At 40.6% G+C, this 25,516-nt stretch overlaps 1 protein-coding gene across 1 annotated transcript in view; it reads right to left on the reverse strand.

Annotated features, from left to right (window-relative positions):
* The window catches only part of ADAM28 (ADAM metallopeptidase domain 28), a 359,288-nt gene extending 338,158 nt beyond the window's left edge, over window positions 1-21,130 (reverse strand). The window contains exons 1-2 of the mRNA XM_059926284.1: window positions 21,123-21,130; window positions 20,213-20,313 (exon numbers count right to left, since the gene is read on the reverse strand). Coding sequence (XP_059782267.1) covers window positions 20,213-20,313; window positions 21,123-21,130 — 109 coding nt within the window. The remainder of the gene's footprint in view (window positions 1-20,212; window positions 20,314-21,122) is intronic.
* Between the last annotated feature and the right edge of the window lie 4,386 nt (window positions 21,131-25,516).

Genomic DNA, 25,516 nt, shown 5'->3' on the forward strand with positions numbered 1-25,516 from the left:
CCAACACAGACTGCCAGTCACCCAAGTGCAGGGCCTGTTGAAGATTCACAAGCCCAATCCTACTGTACAAAACATATTCTGCTTCCAAGAAAGCTCTGAGCACTATTGACCCATGGAATTTGACCACTTGCAGCCATTCAAACAAATCCAGCTCAGGCTCAGTGAGTAATGTTCTCCTATTCCTTGGCTGCTGAAGCTTCTCAGTTCCTGGTTCCTACTTCTGAGCATTCCTGACTCTCTGGAGGATGATTCAATAAATCCTATGAATATATTATACTTGCACCATCATCTGGGCTGAATGGCCATCCAGCTCACCAAGCATTCAAACAGGCAGAAACTCAAAAAATATAGCAATATACTTTTGATTGATAGATAGATGATAGATAGATGATAGGATATAGAGATATGTAGATGATAGATAAATGATAGAATAGAAAGATATATAGATATGTAGATGATAGTGATATGGGGCAGAGGGACGGATAGATAGATAGATAATAGATAAATAGATAGAAAGATAGATAGATTAGATAGATAGAGATATATAGAGAGATACATAGGTAGATAGATAAAGTATTAGTGCTCTCCAGGGAAACAGAACATTTATATATGTGTGTGTGTATATATATATATATAAAGGAGATTTATTATGAGAAAATGGCTAATGTGATTGATTATGGAGGCTGAGAAGTCCCAGGATCTGCTGTCTGCAAGCTGGAGACCCAGGACAGCTAGTGGTGTAATTCAGTCTAAGTCTCCCTTGAGAACCAGGGGAGTCACCGGTGTAAATCTCAGTTGGAGAGTAGGAGAACATGAGAAAAAATGTCCCAGCTTAAACAGTGAAGCAGGAAAAAAGGGGTGAATTCTTCCTTCCTCCGCCTTTTGTTCTATTCATGCCCTCAGTGTACTGGGTGACCCACCCACATTTGGGAGGGCAATCTACTTTACTGACCCCATCAATTCAAATGCTAATCTCTCCGGAAACACCCTCACTGACACACCCAGAAATAAGGTTTCATCTGGTCATCCCATGGCCAGTCAACTTGATACATTAAATTAACCATCACAGATAGATAAAGTATATAATCCCTTCTTTTTTAAAAATTATTTATTTATTTATTTTTGTACAACTTGGGGAATATAGCGAATATTTTATAATATATTTTACAATAGCTATAAGTGAAGTATAACCTTTAAAAATTTTGAATCACTACATTGTACCCCTGTAACTTATATAATATAGTACATCAACTATACTTCAAGAAAATTAAAAAAAAAACAAAAACAGAAAACCAAAACTAGAACAAAACAAAACAAAAAATAATAAGAAATAAAAGGCCTTCAATAAATATTTGTGAGGATTGTTCACAGAGGGGAAGATGACTATAAAGTAATAAGAAGGAATAAAGCCTTATTTCTTTTTGGCTGTGTTGGGTCTTCGTTGCTGCACGTGGGCTTTCTCTAGTTGCGGCGAGTGGGGGCTACTCTTCATTGTGGTGTACAGGCTTCTCATTGCGTTGGCCTCTCTTGTTGCAGAGTATGGACTCTAGGCACGGGGGCTTCAGTAGTTGTGGCATGCAGGCTCAGTAGTTGTGGTTTATCTTAATTCAAATGTATGTACAATATGAGGTTTTCAATTATATGGAAATGAGTGAGACTATTAAGAATAACATCCCTGTCTTTTTCAATTGTTCAGTCAGTGTGCATTTAACCTGTTCCAGCTCCACTGTTCACCTGGCGGCGTATAACCAAAGTGTAGCTATAATTTCTTGTAACAAGGAAGAGCTTCTGTAAGATTGCCTGGCCATTTGAAACCTGCTTAGTGTACAGACTGGAACAGATGTCCAGGTATCAAAGGATGGTGACGAGACCTGTGCCTGTCCTATTTCATGCCTGTTGGTAGGAGACGTTTTTTAAGTAGAATAATAAAGGGAAATAGAAAATTGAAGGGGAAAACAGAGGCTGAAAAGTAAGCACAAATGATTCAGATTTCCGCAGAAAACAATGGAGTTTTCTTAAGGATCTGCCTGATTTCAAGATAAGGCTGAGCTTTGCATGTCACACTCTCGCCAGGCCATAACCACCAGTGTATTCCCATATTTTCTTTATACGCCCATGTGGCAAAGTGTTACCGTTTCAGGATATAATGATGACAAAATAATTGGTGGTGAGGCACCCTATCCTGAGCGTGAGACAGCTGTGCAAACCTTCAGACAGACCCGAGGGACACTCAGGGCTTCAGTGTTTCCGAGCAAACCAGGACACTCTTTAATCAACCGCAGGAAGCCAACACCCACCCTCTTCGACATCGTGCTCCCAGGAAAACCACAGACAGATCCATGTCAGGAACATGCTAGCCAAAGTCCATGGTGAATAAATGGAGAAAAGCAAGAGAAAGCCCTGATGAAATAGCAATGGGGAACTGGCCGCCAAATACAACTGCCCATTTCTTAAAGGGTGTTTGTGCAGGTGTGAGGTCAGCCAGTTCTGAAAGGGGGACTTCCCTTGGGCCCACCCTGGCCACATACAGTTTGGCCTTGATGCACCATGGCTTAGCCAAAAACAGGCATGGTGGGGAAGCCTACTTCCTTACCTTAAAATTAAGATTTCTCCACTGTTTGTAACATTGCTCCATGTTTTGTTTAGTTTTGTTTCTTACTTTGTGATACTTGGGGAAAAAAAAAAAAACTGAGGTTTTTTTGTTTTTTGGTTTTTTTTGCTTTTTCTCTCACCTTTGTTGTTTATGGAATGAAGCCTTTGAAAGTTACCAAGGCAACAGAAATGCAAGCAAATAGAGAATGGTGTGTAGTGAAGCTAAAACAAATCCAATCAATCATTGACTTGGCACCTACTATATTCAAGGCACATAGTAAATGGACACAGAGTGATGGAACCAAAAAATTGTAGCAATTAGGACCTTTTCTCAATTATGTATTTTTTGAAATTTATTCTACCACCTAGAAATCAGATAATGACAATTAAAACTTTTAGAAGGACATATCTTCTTTAAAATTAACATTCCAATGAAAATTAGAATAAAGATGTTCCAGAAAAAAAAAAAAAAAAACAATTCCATACACTATTTCTATCTTCTGTTTGCCCCATCTAGATCCACTTTTTTCTTCCTTCTGCTCTGTGCCTTAAGATACTGGTCTCTAAGGAGTCTAATTATAATTAGGAATCTTTTGTCCATTGGCTTCTGGTTGTGTCTGGCCTATGGAAGTCTCTGGCAGGAAACTGGAGGGAGAAGAACAAGGTTGGGATATTTATTGCTTAGAAATCTTCCTATAGAGTCAACTAGGACTAGCTCTGTCCCTTGACCAACTCCTCTTAAGTTGACCCTATCCATGTAACTCTTTTCTGGGTTCCAGTAGCTGTGCAGTTCCCTCGCCCCTCAGCCCTGTGTGTCTACTGGGCTTGTAGTTTCCCTGAAGTCTGCTCATAGCTTTGCAAATACAGTTGACCCTTGAGCAACACAGGTTTGAACTGCACAGGTCCACTTACATGCAGATTTTTTTCAGTAAATGCATACTACAGTACTACAAGATCCATGGTTGGTTGAATCTATGGATGCGGAACCTGGAATCTGGAGGGCCAACTTTAAAGTTGCAGGTGAATTTTTGACTGTGCAGAGGGTAGGTGCTCCTAACCTCCCTAAGTTGTTCAAAGGTCCACTGTACTCTCTTAATTAAACTCTCTTCAAATTGCCCTGTCTGCTTCTGCTAGGACCACGGCTAATGCATATCTCAAGCCTGCTAACAGAGGCTATGGATCACAGTGAAGAGGAGGAACGAGTGGAGATGGGAAGACAGGATGTATGGAAGACGAAGCAAGAAATGTGTGATGTGATCCTTTTCTTGGACTAGATAGAAGAGTATGAGTCCAGAATCCAGACATAAGAATTAGTCTTCAGCAGAGGCATCATCTTCTTGGACTGCAGGAAAAGAGACTACAGTAGTTGCAGATATGTCTATTTGTCAGTGTGGGCAGAAAATTAATTTATACCTCATAGTCATGATTTTCTTAGTGAAGTAGGAGTTAAAGTCATTTGCTAAGAGCAAACGAGACAGGAGGAAGGTAAAGGACTTGAGGATTGTAAAGAAAGTTTGGAATTGCCACTGCAGAAAGGGAAAGAGTCTTCTGATAAGGTGCATGTAAACTGGATTAACAGAAAAGCCCAGGTGATTCTGCAGACCATGATTCTGTCATGGTACCAAGCACTGTGGTGATTTTTCTCCAGCAGCAATCAGAAGTCCTGATATAAGTGTAGAAAAGGGAGATGACAAAAATGATCCAAGGGGCAATTGCAAGGCAGGTAAGAGGAAAGAGCTGAGATGTCAGCCCAATGATTTAAAAGAGTAGTGGTTCTGGAGCTAAACAGAAACTCAGTATAACTCTTTCCAGCCGTGTCACCAGAGGCAAGGTATCTTACCTTTCTCAGTCATAGTTTCTTCATCTATAAATTAAAGATAATGGAAGTATCTAACCATAGAGCTTTTTCTTTAAAGAATGACATATCATCTATGTGAAGTGGTCAGTAACATACCTACCACCTAAACATGCTAATAAATGTCATCTTTTGTTACTACTGATAAAGTATTAAGAATGATACAAAAAAAATACTAGTTAAATAATGCGATGGAGGTCTAGGCTAGATGGGGAAGAAGTCAAACCACGAAGGAGGCTTATGGACCAAGAGAATAAAAGGAAATGAGATATTTGAGATCATAGTGAGGTCCGAGCCCAGTGTACTTGGGGTAAGTGGAAGGGCTACAGGCATAGAGAGTTGTGGGTAGAGAGCAGTTATTGGAGTGTACGATTTCAGAGGCAATGCAGAGCTGCTCCAGGCTAGTATTGTCAAACATGTAAGATATATCACTCCCCTCCACAGCCTGAAGAGGGCAAGCAACCATTATAGCACACAATCCTGTCGAAGATGCAAGAGGATAGTGAGCCAGGTGACAACGCCCTTAACTAATAAAGGAGAATTCCCGAAATTCAGACAGTTGTGGTCAGATTGGCAAAGGGAAGGAAGAAATTGTTGATGGCATATTTGTGCCCTGTGAGATGAGGGGACAGCTGTCTCTACTCAAGAGAGCCACAAGAAGACAGCATCCTTATGAGAAGAGCTAAGTTTCAGTTAAAATGGAAAGTGAAGTAATCCTGAACATTAGACCATAAAGTGTTTCCCTGATGAAGCAATATACGATTAAATTTCAACTTAGTTTCTAAAATAGATGTGTTTTAATTCACAGTGAAATAAAAAGTATGCTTCGTTTTTTCAATGGGAACAGTTAAAACGTACATATGATAAAATATTTAAATATGTACAGGTAATAATGAATAATCTCTATTATTAATATATATATGTAAATTTCTATTGTTCTCTTTCTTGGCTGGAGAATCCAATGTAAAATTGCATTTTAATGAAACTTATAATATGAACTTGAAAAGTATGCTGACACAAGCAAAACATTTTACTTGAAGGCACTTCTTTATCCCATACCGTTCAAAAATAATTAAGCAAATTCTAAACTCAAGAAAATGAACTTATTGACAAAACCGAAACAGAGTCACAGATGGAGAAAACAAACTTATGGTTACCAGGGGGAAGTGTAGGGAGGAGACAGGAATAAATTGAGAGACGGGGATTGACATATACACACGACTATATATAAAATAGATAACTAATAAGGACCCACTGTAGAGCGCAGGGAACTCTACTCAGTACTCTGTAATGGCCTATATGGGAAAAGAATCTAAAAAAGAGTGGATATATGTGTACGTATAACTGATTCACTTTGCTGTACAAAAGAAGCTAACATAACATTTTAAATCAACTATACTCCAATCTAAAAAATTTTTTTAAAAGATGACAAAAAAGGGCCAGAAAAATTATGATATATTTTAAAGGGGGCTCATAAGTTTTAAAATGTAGTCAGGTTAAGCAAAGTTAAACAAAGATGTTAGGAAGAATGTTATAAAGATGTAAAGATAAAGAAAAGCTTGTTAATCATGTCGTTCGACCAGGAATGGTGAGCAAGAGGGCAGCAAAGAGAAGAGTGATGTAGGAGTTAGCTTGGGGGTGAGACGAGTAGGAAGTGGGAAGATAGGGGCCTGGAGAGGCTGCACTGTAGATGACATGATGACAGACATGAGGAGCAACGTTGGGACCGGCAGGGCTCAGGTATTCGTTGGTGGCAGGCAGAGTATTCCAGAGAACAAGAACCTTAATGAATTCATAGAGTGGGGCCTGGCTAATAGACAACAAATTTTATTTGTTCTGGAATCCATACAAAACCCCGGTGAGCTGTTATTTTGGTGGCCCTAAGGAGGGACACTGGAGATTGTAGTAAGAGTGAGAAAACACCACGCATGAAGGCAGACTCTGAGCACAGCTAGTGGATATAGCTTCAGGGACCATCACCTTCTAGAATTCACTGTGGCTGCAGTGATATGGAGGTCTGAGATTCACATCACAGCCCTAGAAAGTGTCTAAAGGGACAGGAGGCCCTGGGCTCCAAAGAGGGTGCCTCTGGCCACAGGTTAAACAGAGGAGATCACAAAGATCAACTTTCAATGCCTTTCAAATATCTATGAAAAACAAGGGAAAGAGTTTTTTTAAAGGCATAAATCTACAAGGGCAAAAAAATAGAAATATATAATTCTCCTCCTCACCCTCCCAAAAGAAACCAGAAGACTGGCTGCTTCTTAGGCAGTGGAGGAAGAATGTCTTAAAGGAACACCAGGCTCAGATGAGGGCCAGAGTCCTACATAGGGATTAGAGGAAAGTAAACATACTGAACAGTGAGACTCACTGTTCCATCCCTTATTTGACTCCTAGAATAAAAACAGCCAGCTTATAAGCCCCCAACAGAAGATTAAAAGACTCTTTTCTGGAGAAATTGACCAGCCCAGTGAAACAGCGTGCCCCAGTCATCCTACAGTGAACACACCAGTTGACAAGCCTCACACAGAGGTTACCTTTTAAAATTTCACTCCCAATTATTAAATACTGCCATGGATCATCAGATATTTGAGGAAAGCCAGAGAGCAAAACAAACAAAAGGTCCTGAAGGAAAGAGAAGAAAAAAAGTTTTTTCAATTATGATTAATTGTGCAATGCACAGTCTGTACCACTTATAGTAGCTCTGCCTGCAAATGATGTAAGTAGGTAGAGGTGAAGTCTGGGCTATCGCCTTATGGAAGCCACTAGCTTCCGCATAGCCACAGGAGGAAGGGATAGACCCAATATCTAACCCTATGTAGCATCTTTACCTACTCCAGCACTTGATTGATAGTTCGGTTGAATAAAGAATTCTTGGTTGAAATTGATTTTCCCCAAGAATTTTAAAGGCTGTGTTCCATTTTCTTCTAGCATGCAGGATTGCTCTCTAAAAGACTGGTGTATTTTGATTCTTGATTCTTTGTATAGGTTTTAACTTTTTAGATAGTTTTAGGATCTTTGTTCCTGACACTATTAAATTTTCTAGATTCTGAACTATCCTCTCTTCTGGGGTACTCCTTTATTTTGGCAGACAGCATTACTCAGCAGCTTGGGAGGTAAATTACCCAACACACTTCATGTCTGAAAATATCTTTATTTTAGTTCCTAGTTTGGTATTTTGGCTAGGTATAGAATTCCAGGTAAAAATGATTTTCTCTCAGAATTTTGAAGGAATTGATTCACGGCCTCATAACTTCCAGAGTTGCCATTGAGAAGTCCATTGTTATTCTGATTTCTATTCCTTGATGTGATTTGTATTTTCCCTTGGAAAATGTTTTGGTTCTTTTTATCCTGGGAGTTCTTGAATTTCATAATGAGATGCTAAGGGGTGACTGTTTTAAAAGATATTTATTATGTTGAATGCTTGGTAGGCCCTTTCAATCTGGAAACTCATGATCTGTAGTTTTGTGAATCTTTTGTATTACGAATAAATGAATTCTTCTTTCTGGGTACCAACATATTTGGATATTGAACATACTGATCCTTCAACTTTCATAGTTTTTAGCTTCTGTTTTTTAATCTCTTTGTTTATGTAGAAGATGGAATTTACATAAAGCAGGATGTCAATGATACTTTCCGGAGCTGTTCAGTTTGAGAACTGGTTGCAATCACAGCAAGCATGAAAAGATAAGCGTGTAGCAGTTTAGGTTTGCACAAGCCTGCAAAATGATATTCAGTATCATATGTTTGGGAAAGAGCCAGACAGCAATCTGCCACTTAATAAATAAGTTCAATTATCATAAACATAATGCTGTGGATCTATGCCTGCTGACTATTTCAACATATATGTGCTGATCATATTTTCCCCTTTTTACAGTCTATCAATTCTAAATAAATGTGGAAAGAGTGTGTAAGCAAAGGTTTTAGATGCTTCAAAGAATTACCCGTTCTGGATTTTAAAACATCACCCAAACTGTTATCTATAATTCATTAGTAAAAGCACATGTTATGATCTCTTTGGGTGGGGTAGGGATAAAAGAATGAAGTACAATGTAGGATTCACTGGATTGCATTTCAGAGAAAACCTCTCTGGACTTGATGGCTAAGTTAGCCAATCTGAAATTTAAAACCACAAAGCAAGGCACACACCAATTAAAATTCAAAAGAAAAGCAAATAGAAAATATGTCATCAGAAAATTTCAAAACCTCAAAAGATATTACAAACTGAATATCAGGATATTCAAAGGCCTCTCAACTAGATAAGAATTTAGAATATGACAGTTATTTTAAACAGCATTCACGTACCACCACGTTTATGCATTTTTCCATTATTAAAATCTCCTAAATGTATTTTGCCTATTTCACCCTCTCCACCTTTTCATAAATCCTACCCTTCACCTGAAGTATCTTCCCTCACACCCGGATCCTACCCAACCTTCAGAGCCAAGTGAAAAATTTCAGTATCTCCACCTAACCCCTTCCTGATCTCCCTGTCCCATAATTTTTGCTCTTATATCCTGTAGCATCATTTGTTTGGGTATTAAGGCATATCTAATGAAGTAGAAGGTCTTATTTCTTCAAGTAGGTTTTAAGCTTCTTGAGAGCACAGACCTGACCTTGGCCTCCATGCATCCAACAGTACTTAGCTGGGTGCTAGAATAGAGTAGGCACTCAGTAGATCTTCACAAGTTATTTTTTTTATGTGATAAAAGAGAAAAGGAATGTTCCCTTCTTTGCATCCGGGGAAAGTATTTCTTTAATTCGGGTATCGTGAACAACCATCGATTATTTAAAACCTTGGCTAAAGTAGCTCTGACCGAAAAAGAAACAGAAAACTCCATAACCTTATTTTTACATACATTTACATCATTTTTCGATGATAGCATTTTATAATATAAAAAGTGTCTAAAACATGGCTATAGTTTTACCGACCACAGAAGCAGCATTTGAAACTTCATCTTGACACACCTCTTGTTTTCCGTGATGTTACACTCTCTTAGCTTTCCTCCTACCCCTCTAGTTATTCCTCTTCTGTTTTAGTTAGGAGCTCTTCATCCACTTGATCTTGCAAAGTGGGAGTTCCTCTAGGGTCATTTTTAAATTCATTTTTACTCCACACTACTTTCTAGGCCACCTTTTACCTAAGCCCATGGTCTCATATACCATGACCTTTTTAAAATTTACCTCTGCAGGCCAGACATCTTTTCTGAGCTTGAAAATTATACATCCAACTAGCTCCACTGTTTGCATGCCTCACAAGCACCTCAGTTTAACTTACCCTAAATTGAACTGAAGATCTACTCTTCTTCTCAAAATAAAAGAAGCTCAGTGAATGACCTTACCATCCTCCCAGTACTATAAGCCAGGAACTCTGTGATTATGCTTGAATCTCTCTATCATTCAGTCTCCCACAACCAATCTGTTGTCAGATCCTCTTTTCCATAACTAACCTGATGCACACTTTCATCTCTTCTGTCATCATACAGTCCAATCTATTTTTATCTTTTACCTGAATTGCTGTCATAGCCTTGTAGCTGGTATTTCTGGAGCCAAACCTGCCACCCTTCCAATCTATTCTCTATGCAACAACCAATATAATCTTTTTATACAAATATGATATTACTTACAGGTTGAAAACCTTCCACTGCTTTCTAACCAGACTTAGAATAATATCTGTAGTGAATGCCATTGTGTGCACCGAGGTTTTCCCACTCAGGACCAAGGTGCACATTCCCCCAGCTTCTGGCATGTAGCAACTGATAGCTCTCAGCTGAATCCCTCTCCAGGATTTGCCCTCAGAGAAAGAAAGCCACCTCAACCATGATCACACACCCTTTCTCAGGGAAGTTCCCATTCAACCGGTGGTCAACTGGCACTTGAGAAATTATAAAGACCTAGCCCTCTTACCTAAACTTGTAACAACTCTGAAGGGCTCTTGCAGCTCCCTCTAGGATGGACTGATAAGTTTCTTGCAACTGTATTATAGTCCAACTTATCTCTCTGCCCAGACAGTCTTACTTTCTTCACCTGCTCATAGATACTGATCCTTAGACTTCTCACCAGTAAACTTCCTACCTGCTAATCTGAATCTCAGAGTCTGCTTCCTGGAGAGTCCGACTTGTGATAGTATCCTTAACATGATCTAGAAGATCATACATGACCTGACCTCTGCTGACTCCTATCACATGCTTCCCCAAGCTCTCTATACTCCTGCCACCCTGTCTTTCAGTTCCTTGAATATGGCATTTTTCTTCCTGTCTTGGGATCTTCATATGTCTTAGGCCCTACCTGGAACATTTAATGCCAACTCACATCTACTGCCCAATTCTGTTTTCACCATAACTTCACCTCTTTGCCTTATCTATTCTTACTCTGTGTTCAAATCTCAACTCCAGCTCAAAGAAGTCTTTCCTTTCCCCCAAGACATGTTAGTTGCCCTTTATCATCCTCCAGCCTACTATACTTCTCTCTCAAGGTAACTTAAAGGAACTAGAATGAAATATTCTGTAATAAATTGTGAAATATTTGTCTCCATTGATATAACATCAGATCCATGTTTCTCTTATTTGCTACTTTAGCTCTAGCACAGAACTTTGCACATAGTAGACATTCAAAAAGTACTAAATTATCATATGTAACATGTTCAATAATCAGTGATATCACTGGAGCTATATCGTCCAATCCTCTTACAGTAACAGTAAATAAATGAAGGGATACAAAGCTGACACCAGAGTCATATTCATATATATATATATATATACACAGAAGGGATATGTCTATAGCTTAGCCAATTCCTGGTCCTCCTGGTAACAAAAGAACCCATCTCTCCCAACCTTCCAACAAAGAATTCCAGAAGTTACATGAGAAAGTATAATTGCCAAACAAAATTGCCAAAACCCATCTTTTAGAGGTAAAAAGAAGAAGGAGGTCAGGATTCAGTATGTGTGAGGAAGGAGATGGGCTAACCCAAAATAGAACAAAGACCCTGAATAGTAGGAAATGTCCTAGGTTGAAAACAGTTGAGAAAACTAGGGATAAAGATGCTTAAGTGTGTTAAGAGTTGCTGTGAAAGAAAGTGTCTTTTGTAGGTATATATAATCCACTTTCTGTTTTTATAATATGATAGATGACCAGCTTGAATGTGGCTGTTTCATCTGTACCTAGGGTGTAGACACAGAAGACAATAAGAAATCAGTTAACTGTATGGCAAGTCTGATCTTAAAATTTTTGCAATCACTAAACATGTCAGTTTTCAGATTCTTCTAAAATATGGTTTTGTACATTGAGGTTGAAGACAGAGTTGGTTGACATGGACAAAGCTTTCATCTAAGTCTTCACACATCACAACTCTGGGAAGCACCATTCACATCGCACCCTTTGTGAACTGAGTGCCCTGCAGTTGTGCATTGTGGCAGCCCTGGTCTTAGAATGCGGTTGATTAATTTCAGCGGAAGTTATCATAATTATATCTTTGGGATTCCAGGATGAGTCAGCAAATAGATGTACTGCAGTAACTGTTTCATCACCTGCCCTGAAGTCAAGTTTCACAGTGAGTAACCTTAAGAAGAGCTGGAGTCAGGGGCCAACTTAGGGTAGCAAATCTGGAATCAACCAAGACTAACCCTGGGACAGTACAAGTGAAGCAGATAAGAAATGATGCATCGGCATTCCGGAAGGAAAGAGAGTTCATGTTAAGGTTTTGAATGCAACTCTGAAGTCAGTACAAGGGATGGATGGGGAGAAATATATGAAACCGGAAGCTGAATGTCAAACACAGAAACCAGAGATGAACTGCACGTAATTCCAGAATAGACCTTAGTTAATTTTGTCGGTGCTGTACTTAGAAGCCAGTGGACTGGGGGCTGTGAGGCCTCAGAGGGGTTGCATTAGAGGCTTTGCTGTGAGGTGTTCCTGGAACTGTCCTTCCAGTCTTTTACAGCGTTGTGCCTTTTTGATGCCAGAGAACAATGTGGGCAGCTGATAAAAGCAAATATATGTCTTGAGCATCAATTATACTCATTCATTGAAACAGACATCTTGGCTCATTCACATCCAAAATCACCTTCTTTTTTGACAGGGAAGTTGACTATGGGGATTTTTTTTTTTTAACCCAAATAACTTGAAGAATGGCCTCAACTTTTCTCTCCCTTTGTGCCAAAGGCAGACTGAATGCAAGAAAAGCATCTGTGACTAATCAAAACAGGTGATGGAGTCTAAACCTCATTACAGAGGGTTTATCCAAGGCCTCCAGGAAGAGGAAAATGACCCATGGCCACTTCAAGACAGCATAAGTGGACAGACAGTAAACCCCAAATAAACAGCACTCTTTCAAGGCACTCATCTTGAATGTTGGGTCCACATAAAGCTTTGAAAAGGTGGAAAAGGAATTGATGTTTGAGCATACATACTCTTCGGAGATCAAGTCTCCTCTGCATTTACTTTAAACTTAATACAATAGGGTGAGCCCTACAATGTTACAGATGACAAAGAGAATTAAGAAATCTAGGGTTTGAGAAAAGCAAATCCTAGATGGGAAGATAGGAAGAAATACCACTGGTCCATCTCCTTCAAAGGCCAAGGCCCATATAAACACTCTCACAGAATGTTCTCTATGCATCTTACATTTTCAGCAGAGTGCCAAGCTCAGCTTGCTCTCCCAGCTCTCTGATTCCAAAGGCTGAGTTTTGTTTTGAGCCAAGCTTCCCCTCAGTAATGACACCACAAGGATGGGAAGGATCCCAGAAGCAGTTCCTGGCTCCAAGCCATTTCTTTTATTACTTATTAACTTATTTTATATAGCCTTCAGCATGGCAAGAAAAGCTTCCTTTAATTATCAACAGGAATGAAGAAGCCACAAGGGGAAAATCAGAGCCAGAGAACTGCGGCTGCGCTGATTACACCCGGGCTCTTATCAAAGCTGATACAGGGGCCAGGCTGTGCAGACACCGTGAGGGGAGCCGCAGGCTGTGTGTGGGAGGCACTGCTCGGTGCCGGGGAACTGTGCTGGAATGAATTCTCAGCCAGGAGGGTTCTTCAGTTCTTCTTCTTTCCTCTTCATCCGGTTCAGGGAAGTTGAACACCAAAGTTGCCAGAGACAAGACAGGGAAGATACAACCTTTATGTGCAGGGGGCCAGCCTGGCAGAGCAGGGTGGAGCTTTGAGGTGGTGATGGGGGTACACGGAGGCACTGGCTAAAAGGCAGCCTCAAGACTTTGCATAAGTACTGAAAATTACCGTCAGAGCCATCTTATGAGCAAGCAGAGAAGGTGAGAACGTAAGGGCCTGGAGAACATCTGGGAAACCCTGCCCTGGCCCAAACCTATCTCTTCCTCGGAGTTTCATGGTGTCTAAGAAATCATCATGGGAGGATCACATCCAGCACTGCCTTCTCCCTAAAGTTACTGGCACCTTCTCATGAATGTCTTTGCCCCAGTTTTAACAGCAAGAGCCCTTTGGGGAGAGAAGTGGAAAGAGGCACAACAGAATCTCAGAAAGAGATGTTGGGAGTACTGACAACAAACCGCCCACTCCCTGATTTCCCAGGGCCATGAAATTTCCAGAACGTAACATCAAGGCGATCTTCTGATTTTGTGCAACAGTACAATTCTCTGTGAAAAATTTCTTAGGCCATGCTTCCTGTTAGCCTCCAAAAAGAAGACATACCTAATGCAAGGCAAGGGGAGTGGGTGAGAAGAAGCAAATGCAGGGCAATGTTGAGAAGGACCTGTTCCCATGGGCACCTGCAGAAAGAAAGTTAGCTCTCCCATTTGCAGGAAACCCTGGCACACATGAAAAAAGGCCTCGAGGACCTAAAAAACGCTCACGCCGCAAAACTGAGATGTCATCGTGGTAGAAAAAACACTCTGCTGAGAGTCAGGTCAGCCTGCCTCATGTGATGGTCATCACAATGAAAGGCTAGATGGTGTGGGAAATGCACTATGCATCAGGTGGCTGGTGAGAACTTACGTCACTCTGGAGGAGAAAAGTCCCTGCCTGAAGTCCGCTTGTAGAGAAGAGGTGAGCTATAAAATTTTGACAGTGAAAAATTTGGAGAAACAGAGCAACATTTTAGGCTAAAACAACTTTGTGGAGCTGTGTTGAAAGAAAATGACCAACAGGGTCAGGGGGATGACATTCATGACCTCTGACAGGACAGATGCTGAAACAAATAGGCATGTGTAGAATAGGAACCGTAACAGGAGAAGGTATTAGGGGAAAGAGAGAAAGAAGAGGTGAGAAAAGAAAATGTGTACTTTTTAAATTTTGATAAGAACCTAAAATGTAATTGTAAAAATTTTTGCCTTGCTGGACAGAGGGAAAGACCTACAGATTTGTATGGCATGTAAGTGTATTTAGAAGAGGAAATACCTGTGAAATCAAGTACTTTGAAGCACTTTGACAAAATGTTACATATGTTATTAATACAACTGAATGTGTCCCCCTTATTTTAAATTTTTTTAACCCTTTTTTGGGGAGCTTCTTTCCATTTTCAAACATGTCCTGAACTTCCCTATATTAAAAATGACCTCAAAAAATATAAAAAGCTTTATTTTAGTGTTTTCTCCCACCCCATCTTTCACTCTCCTAGCATTGCCAAAAAAGCTTCGCACACATGGTCGTCATGTGCTACCTTCAGTTTCTCTGTAAGTCCTCCTTCTTTCTTTCCCTCACTTCCTAATCCCCAGCAATCTGGCTTTTCCCTCCCAGCTGCTACTTAAATGTATTTGTATTGAACTTCCATGGGGTAGTGGCCTCCTTCCAACTAACCCCACACTCTTTTTCAGCCTTCGTTTTTTTTTAGTTTCTCTACCACATTTTAAACTGTTGAAAGCCCCATCCTTCTTGATTTGTCCTGGGATTCAATTCTTCCCTTTCTCCTTTGTTGCCAGTACTACACGGATTTTTCTTTTTTTTTTTTTTTTTTTTTGCGGTCGTAAATAACCACAGTTGTGTGTGACAGGGATGGGGGATTGTTGAATCTGCAGATGCAGAACGGCAGATATGGAGAAACCGCTTATAAGAAGGGGCTGACCATAATTAATACGCGGATTGTCGCTGAGCATAGGGTGAAGGCCCCAACCCTTATGTTGTTCACTGGCCAACTGTATAGCAAACCAAGGCCATTCCTCAGAGCCTTATGCTTTGGAGATACATTTCAGTTGTTTCTGACCCAGACAAAACATTTAAGGACACGGATCTAGGTCAGTGTCCTGGGAAACTCCTACGTTTCCACATTGCTGTTGTTTTCCTTAGCTTTACCAGGACAGATATAGATCACCAAAACCTAAAAGATACGTTTACTCTGATCAGCCCTGATTCTTTTCTGTCTCCACAAATAGTGTGGCTTTGTCAATAGTGTAATGGATGGCTGGGAGGAAAGCAGGAGACTGGGTTTTCTATGTTGCCCCTACTTTCTTTTCCCTGAATTTTGGAAACAAGCCCTGAGTTTTAGTCACCATCTTCTATACCAAATGTAGGACAGACCATCAGTATACATGTAGGATAGACCATCAGTATACATCAGTATGATATATACTGTATAATGTACACAAAACAAAACCACCAAGCAAACAAAAATATTTTTGATGGTAAATGCCTCTAGGGAAGAAAATTGGGAAGCTCAGTAAAAGGGACGGGAGAGAGATTTGCTTTTCACTGAAGCTTCTGTAACTTTTCACCTGTGAGCTGTGTGTATGTGTTCTATGTTCAAAAGTAATTTTTATAGAGAAAAGGCATAAAATACTTTGTTAGACACTGCTGATCTAAAGAAGTGAAGATTCCTGGTCCCAAGAAACTTACAATATTATTAGGGAGACAGAACATTATTTTAAAAGAAAAGGACAATCGGTATTTTATACTGGCCCCTCCATTAACTGGCTGTCTAATATTAGCCAAGTTATTAACTCTTTTGACTTCAGTTTCTTTACTTGTGGAATGGGGAGACTGCATAAAAGAATCACCTATTTCATTCATTCATTCATTCATTTTATTTATCTATTCCAGAAATTTTTAGGGAGCACTGTATTAGTTGGCTTTTGCTTTATAACCACCCCAAATTTAGTACTTTAAAACACCAACCATTTATTTAGCTCACAATCTGTCAGAGTGGCAATTTGGTCAGGGCTCAGCTGTGTGATTCTTCTGCTAGTCTCCGTTGGGGGTCTTTCCTGTGTCTTTGGTCAGCTGTCAGTCAGCTAAGGTGGCTCTGCTTTTGGGGTTTGGCTGGCTATCAGCTGGAGCAACAGAGGCAGCTGAGCTGCGTGGCTCTCGTGTGGTCAGCTAGCCTGGACTTGTTCACATGGCAGCTCCAGACTGCAAGAGTAGCAGGAGGGCAAAGTCCCAGTGAAGATGTACTCTTCAAGTCTCTGCTTGCATCACATTAATTAATGTCCCATTGACAAAAATCAAGTTCAGCCCACGTTTAAGGAGTGGAGAAAGAGACTCCAAATGTGACAAGACCTATAAAATCAATTACAAGGGGCTGTAGAAGAGGAAGAAGAATCATTGGCGGCCATGTTTGCAATCTACTACAATCACCTTTTTTGTGCCACGTCCTTACCTTCATGGAGCTCACATTTTATCCTTTCTGCCACTAAGTTTCTACTGCTAGCAAATGATAACTAGGAAAATCTGGGATGAGATAGATCACGGGGCAAATCTTGGAAAAGAAATGATTAAGGGTATAAAATTATTAAGGTTAGGTAAACAAAACCTTTCTGAGAGAACTATTTTAGCCAGACTTTCCAAAATGTTTATTCAGGTTTTTTGGTTAAATTTTTGACTAAAAAATCTATTTACAGACCAAAATGACAGCATTGCTGTGCTTGGACTCCTTAAGAGTTAAGGGAAGCAGCAACTGTGAACTGATTTCCCTTATTGGGGCTCATGGATTTTTTTAACTACAGCTTGCAGAGTAATAAGATATACGACCACTGGGAATGGCAGGAATCAATCAATTAACAATGGGTTCTAAACACATGCAATGTCTGCTGGCCAGACATTGCAAGGAGAAAATGAGGCAAAATACCATTCCTTCCATATGGAAGCTTGGCACGCAGTTAGGTGGAAAAAAAAAAAAAAAAAAGCTAATACATCCAAAGAAAGATAACAAACAATACCAGGTAGCAAATGAAATGAAGACGTTGAATCCACAGTTCCCTCCAAGTCTAAAGTTTCTCCAGGTGTTCCAGCTGTTCTTACACTATCTACTCCTCCATTTCCTGCTGTGTCAAGTGTCCCATAGTAAATTACCCTGTGGAGAGGAAATGCTACTCAGCCTGACATCTCTGTGTTCCATCACACCCTCTCACACACCTGCTCACAGCCTCACATCCCTCACACCCCTGTCATCACCCACCAAACACTCCTCTCCGCTAGCCCATACATCAGCCTATAAATTCACATCTTAATTTTTCCATGGAGATACGACATTCCTCCAAAGATGCAAACCCAGAATGAGGAGGGGATGTCACTTTGTAAAAAAAAGGAATTGTGGGAAATATGTCCAAGCAAAAGTTTCTACCTTTTCTCCTTTTTTTAAAAATTTTTAAAATTTTTTTAATTTTTTAACATCTTTAATAGAATATAATTGCTTTACAATGGTGTGTCAGTTTCTTCTTTATAACAAAGTGAATCAGTTATACATATACATATATCCCCATATCTCTTCCCTCTTGCATCTCCCTCCCTCCCACCCTCCCTATCCCACCCCTCTAGGTGGTCACAAAGCACTGAGCTGATCTCCCTGTGCTATGCGGCTGCTTCCCACTAGCTGTCTATTTTACGTTTGGTAGTTTACATATGTCCATGCCACTCTCTCACTTTGTCCCAGCTTACCCTTCCCCCTCCCCGTATCCTCAAGTCCATTCTCTAGTAGGCCTACATCTTTATTCCCATCTTGCCCCTAGGTTCTTCTGACCATTTTCTTTCTTTCTTTTTTTTTTAGATTCCATATATATGTGTTAGCATACGGTATTTGTTTTTCTCTTTCTGACTTACTTCACTCTGTACCTTTTCTCCTTTATAGTAACTCTGAAGAGAAACCAGAGTGCGTGTGGATAATGACACAAAAGGCAGAAGAACCTTGAGAAGGGAGCGTTGCCTAATGAAGAGAACATTTTCCTGGGGATCAGAGATCCTGAGTTCTAAAGATGACATTGATATTTTCTTATGGTATAATTTGGGGCATGGTCACTGTGACTTTGAGTTTTCTTATCTTTCAAATGAAAGTAATGACTATTATTGATACACCTCCCCCATCTACCTCATAGGGTTGTTATAATTTTCCAATGTAATAAGTATGTAAAATCATTCTATAAAATGTAAATTACTATATCAATGGGTTAACAGCTCTATCTAAAACCAGGGATGCTACTCAAAATATTTATTGACTGATGTGACATTGGCATGGACTCATCAGAGAGAACTCCTAGCCGTCAGAATAAACACTGACCAGCAGAATGTCAGCCTTGTCTCAGCAGATCTACAGATAATATAGTGGGGGAAGTGGTATAACCAGTAAGATACGTACATGGACAAAATCTTCTGTGGGGCCTGCCCCCCTTCAAAAACAAGTATATATTAAGGCCTATGTAGGTTCCTAATGGTAATATAATTTTTTTTAAACTTTGAAACTTAAAATTTTTTAAAGCATGAGCATAATCAAAACTAACAAGATGAATACAAATGCGATTTCAATAGTCACATTTCAGGACTTCCCTGGTGGCTCAGTGGTTAAGAATCCGCCTGCCAGTGCAGGGGACACGGGTTCGAGCCCTGGTCCGGGAAGATCCCACATGCCACGGAGCGACTAAGCCCGTGAGCCACAACTACTGAGCCTGCGTGCCTAGAGCCCGTGCTCCGCAACAAGAGAAGCCACTGCAGTGAGAAGCCTGCGCACCGCCACAAAGAGTAGCCCCCGCTCGCGGCAACTAGAGAAGGCCCGCCCACAGCAAGGAAGACCAAACGCAGCCAAAAAAAAAAAATTAAATTAAACTAAAAGCAAACAGTCTTTGAAAAAAACGTTTAAAAGTAAGGAGTTTAAAAAAAAAACAGTCACATTTCCACATACTTTTAAGCATTGTTCACTACGTAAAAGCATAATGACTGTCCAGAAGACTTCTGCATACTTTCACCTCCAAACCAGCTAAATAGCAAATGGCTAGCAACTGCCACATAAGTGCTTTGTCTTACCTGATGCCAGTTGAAACTTTGTTTCCTTCAGACTAATGATCAAAGAGGTTTCAGAAAACAAACCTACCCATCAGCAGATCCCATCTTTTTGCATGTTACTATGAATCAGATATGTGGCAAGCTAAACCAGTAAACTTCCGAGTAACTAATATGTGAGATGCATTCTCATATGAAAAAGTCTGAACTTGGGCCCCATAAACGCCTAAAAGCCCCACTGTTAGGACTGATGCATATCTAGGCATGTCTGGCAAACCGATGTGCTACACTTGCCAAATGTCTATTTGAATGAAGGATGAAGAAACCTCCCAGGGGAGAATTCATTCCAAGGGAAGAGAAGGTCAAACAGATAAGCATGTCCAGTGGGGTCAGGGAAGGGACAATCCTCATGCTGGCATGGTATTTGTCACTAGGCTTTGAATTCTATGAATGTGATGGGGGTAGATGGCTGCAGGAGGGGGAATTTGGAGTTTTCAGCTATTAAATTTGGGGCCATAAGCCGTACTGCTTTGGTAAACCTGTATGCCCCTACGTACACGCCACCACCCTTCCACCCACTTCTGAGACCTCACGTACCCCGGACAGCAACAGCTCTGCAGGAGACAGCATCATGGCATCCAGAGGGTGCAGCTGTACCAGGAGAAGCCTCATGAGTGCCCAGCAGATGGCAGTGGTGCCTGGCTCAGGTAGTGGAGTCTGCGAATGTCCTGCACGGCAAAAGAAAATTGCTCAGCGTCCAGCAGACACCGCATGGCAGCTCATTGATTCCAGAAGCTGGACCGGAAGTAGCTTGCAGGGAACGGAAGCCCAAGGATCCGGAATACAAATTAATTACTGAGAATGTTGGATTGCCCCCTTAACTCAAGGGGCTCAGACGTGGGACTTTGCCTCTTTTTCCATCTCCTCCCATTTTTAGGTGGTTTTTAAAGTCCATCTCAATGCCAATGACTTCAGTGTGGTATCTCCACCCCAAAGCTTTCTACTGCCCTCCGGACTCATATATCTAACTGGCTGCTCGGTATCTCCACGTGGATACCAAATGGAAAATACCCAGAACTGAACTCCTAATCTGCTCGCCTCAAACACATCTTCAACCTGCAGCCCTCCTTATCCCAGCTGGTGGGGCCTTCATCCTCCCAACTTATCAGGCCAAAATTCTTGCAATCATTTTTAACTCCTTTCTTTTCCTCACCTTCACATCCAATCCATCAGCAAACACGAGAATCTAATAACTTCCGGTCTCTGCAGTTTCTACTTTGATCTAAGACACCGCATCTCTTGTCTGATCACTTCAGTACATTAAAGCATGGAATTGGAACTCAAATGCTTATCTCTCTAGTGCCAGAAGATGGGGGGAAAAATAAGCCAGTAACTTGGTTTCAATTAAAACCCTGAAATTAGAAAACTCATGAAGCGTCCTCTACCAGGATGTGCATGTTCAATACCCCTCAAGTAGAATTAATGACACAGGGTCCCTCATCAAAACCCCGCCATTGCCTCAGGGCTCAGCATACTGCTGTCCTCACCTGTGGTCTTTCTTAACAACACTAACCTTTTCTGACCCTGAAACCCTACAGAACTTAGAGGACATATACTTTGTCTAGCATTTCATTACACTCTCTATCTTGGATCGTGCGCTAATCTTTTCACAGGCGTTAACCTTGCTGCTCCAACTGGATAAGGAGGCAGAGGTTTGGCTTGAGCCAAAAGTGGGATCCAGATAGGTCTGAGCACTCTGGCCTGTGTGATGACTCATAGTTGTGGCCATCGTAAGTTATTTGCATAGGAGGTCTTTGCTGAAGGTTTTGAGCACCTACGTTGTGTGCATCCCCAAGCGGCGGAGGGGAAGACCAGGAGCTGGGGAGAGTCAGGTATCTGGCTTCAGATGTCAGTTCCGTGCTCAGCCTGAGGGTTCAGGTCTGAGCCCAATAGAGGGGAGATTTGCTAGCAGAGCTGAGGGAGTTTTTTTTTTTTTTTCTTGAGGCAAGGGAGCTAAGCTCTTCTATTTTGATGCCCATGTGATAAAGAGAAGCATACTGCCTGCTTCTCAGGGTTTCAGCCTAGCAGGGAGATTTAGGGAAGGTTAGGGCTACCAAAAGCAGATTTGGATCCCATTTTAAAAAGGAATTGCAGGGGCTTCCCTGGTGGCGCAGTGGTTGAGAATCTGCCTGCCAATGCAGGGGACACGGGTTCGGGCCCTGGTCTGGGAGGATCCCACATGCCGCGGAGCAACTAAGCCCGTGAGCCACAACTACTGAGCCTGCGCGTCTGGAGCCTGTGCTCCGCAACAAGAGAGGCCGCGACAGTGAGAGGCCCGCGCACCGCGATGAAGAGTGGCCCCCGCTTGCCGCAACTAGAGAAAGCCCTCGCACAGAAACGAAGACCCAACACAGCCAAAAATAAATAAATTAATAAATAAAAATTTTAAAAAAAAAAGCACAAACTTTGTGATTATATTAAAAAAAAAGGAATTGCAGACCCTTTTCAATGACACGTGGGCTAAGCTGTTTACTACCAGTTTATGTTGGCAGTTGACATAGTTGGGCTGACTCCTGTCTGAATCTCCAAGTCCAATCATTTGTACCAGCTTCGCCCCACCTCTGCTACTCTGGTACTTGCAGGGTTGGTAAACCAGGGCCTGAGCAAGGACACCCTTGTGAGACACAGCATCCCAGGAGGGCATGATGGCAATAGCAGTGGTCTGGGGCTGCCTCCCAAGTACCACCAAGCCCATGGGCCCTTAGTGGGAAGAAATGAGATCATTCATGAGAACTCACAGAACATGCCCAGAAGGAAATAACGTGGTGGGTAGTGGGGAACTGAGGGTTGAAGTTCCTACCTTGTTCAAGGGGTTAGCCTGATCTGGAGAAATTTAAATTATTACTGTCACAGTGACCTCAGTTGAGTCCACAGACCAGTGAGGGCATGAGGAGCCTGAAGTTGATGCAGACTCGGTAATTAGAAGGCACAAGATACTTATCTGGAGTGTCTGAGACCATTAATATAGTGGATTCTGATTAATTAGATTTTTCAAAAGTAGAAATAAGTAGCATGGGTCCCTTTTGAATCAGGGATATCAGAAGTCAAAGTGGGGGCCAGATCCAATTTCTAGCAGTGGAATTGGGAAAGTCACCTAATCTCACTGAGCTTTAATTTTCCTTAAAATAAAAATAGAGTAATTTCTAGTCTGACTTCTTTGAGGGTTGTCAAGGTAAATAACTGAGAGCATGTAGGTGAAAATGCATTTCAAACTATAATGCACTATAAACTTAAAATATTATTATTCATATAATAATGTTTCTAGGGGACTTCCCTGGTGGTCCAGTGCTTAATACTCTGCATTTCCAATGCAGGGGGCACGGGTTCCACCCCTGGTCTGGGAACTAGGATCCCACATGTCCCGTGGTGTGACTGAAAAATAAACACAAAAGACAACAAAAAAAAAAAAAGAAAAAAAATGTTTCTATATGTAATAACCTAAAATTGAAGATTGAGACACTCATTGGAATTTTTCTAATTTTACCTCATTAGGTAAATATTTACCACTAGTTACATTTACCTCATTAGCTAAATAGCAAAACATAGTTGATTAATCATCCAATTCACCTTGCATCACTGAAATTTAAAAGAAGTCCTAAGAAATAAGCTCTTGGTCTTATCAGGTGTTTAAGGCCAGTTACTCATTATTGAAATGCCCCCCCCAAAATTCCCTCAGCTCTGCTAGCACATCTCCCCTCTATTGGGCTCAGACTTGAACCCTCAGGCTGAGTATCTTTCACATCAAACACTGAGGGAGAAAATCACAATTTGAAGGTTACCTTATTACTTTTAAAATGAAAGATACCCCATGTAAGTTATCTTGTATAATATCCTCCCTAGAGTCTTAATTACAGATGATGCTTTGTAACCTGCAAACATGTTCATGTCACTGGGCCTCTTATTCTATTCTCATGCGTCAGTCTCCCAATATGACACCTGAAGAAAGGGCTTTGCTCAGGACCTTCCTTCCCTGATACTGATGTCTTCCAACAGGAGAGACAGCATGTCTTAAGTTTCCGTTTCTTAGGGAAGAGATGGCCTAATGGCTTTTCCTAATATTATATTTATCCCAGTTTCCAACGGAGGGAAATTAACCACATCTCATACTTTGGTTCTGGCACTACATAAATAACAGACTAATACTCTGTTCCCATCAGGCATTTTTTTTTTTTTTTTTTTTGGTCTGACCAGGTCATTCAATATGTGGCATAATCTCACAGACATTACAAAGGTCTGGAAAAAGTACATTCCTCTTTATATTGACTTTTAATTTTTATTTCTTTTTTTATTGGTATATAATTAAAAAACAATAAAATACACAGATCGTAAGAGATTTTAGAGTTCTGACAAGTGAATTCACCACATAACCAGCTGAAAGAAGATGTAAAATTACAGGTATTAGAGAAACCCATTGCAACACTGATGACAAAATGGTCAATCTGGGTTTTCCACAGCTTTTGTCTGAATTAGCTTTTATGGCACACAGAGTGGATTTCCCAAGTCAATGAGATTCGAGTAGGTTTGTAGAGAAAAGACTCTCAGCACTGATACTGTCCAATTCTGACGCCAATTCGGGGTTCAAACATTTAAGAAATTTGTACACATCTGTAGATATTTGCTGATTATAAAGGTAGCTCATGGTTATTGTAAAAAAATCAGGAAATACAAAAATGTAAAAAATGAAATACAAATGGCTATTTTATAAATTCAAAATATTATTTCTTTGTAAGAAAAAATAATCCATAATCCTACCACCCAGACAAAACCAGTATTAGCTTTGTGTCTTATAATCTTCCTTTAAACAAATATTTTATAGATAGATAGATAGATAGGTGTGTATGTACTTTTTAAAAAAATAGGATCTTACTATGCATACTGTTTTACGTTGTTAGGTGAAATAAGGAGTTTCTGACTTGAAGTTCAGCACCCACTGTCCAGCCTATATGTCTTTCTCTGCAGAGACTCTGGCTCCTTGGAGAAGCCAGGCTTACAGTGGATCTCAAGGCCACCTAGCCCAGGACCCAACCTCAGGAGAGGTCTGTAGCTAAAGCCTGTCCAGCATCTTGTAAACTGTCTGGGAAACTGAAAAGAACATTCTGAATGTCAAATTCAAGACCTGTAAACCATTGCAGGAAATTTAGACATCAGTATGCATAAGTCTCTGTCTTCTGGCCAGTTACTGAGCTCCCTATGTGAACAAATGCTTCTCAGCAGTTCCTGGCACGAGTCGCCTGGCGCTGATGCCATAGACGCCTGCCTGTGAAGATCAGCGTGGAGTTCTGCGAATACTTCTAATCCTGTCATCAAAACTCAGTGTGATTATGAGGCTGTGCACTGAGAAATTCTATTTCCAAGACAAAACAGCTAGAGCATAAACCAACAAGATGAATTTCTAGGGGCAAATTTATCGAGGTCATTGTTTTATCTATGTCTTTGGTTAATGTTTCCACAGACCTTCAAACTCCATGTGTCTAATTTTCTTCACCTTCACTATGAAATGCCTTTTTACAGTCTTGCAAAGAAACATTAGCTTTTTAATGTTCAAGTAGCAACCCCCCCAAATATATATATATATATATGTATATATATATGTGTATATATATATATATGTGTATATATATATATATGTGTGTGTGTGTGTGTGTGTATATATATATATTCTCCCTCTTGAGTAAAGCATAGATGCCAAGAAAAATGAAGTAACAAGAGATTCTCTCCAGGCAATATGGAAGCCAGGGGCTGTGTTGACAAAGGGTGGGGAGGGAGAAAAGAAAAAAGAAAGGAGAAATTGATTCCAAGTGAATTCAGCAAAAGAAAGCCCTGTGATTCAGCAAAAAAAAA

This window comes from Balaenoptera ricei, chromosome 6 (genome assembly GCF_028023285.1).
Source record: "Balaenoptera ricei isolate mBalRic1 chromosome 6, mBalRic1.hap2, whole genome shotgun sequence".
In the NCBI taxonomy this organism is placed as follows: Eukaryota; Metazoa; Chordata; class Mammalia; order Artiodactyla; family Balaenopteridae; genus Balaenoptera; species Balaenoptera ricei.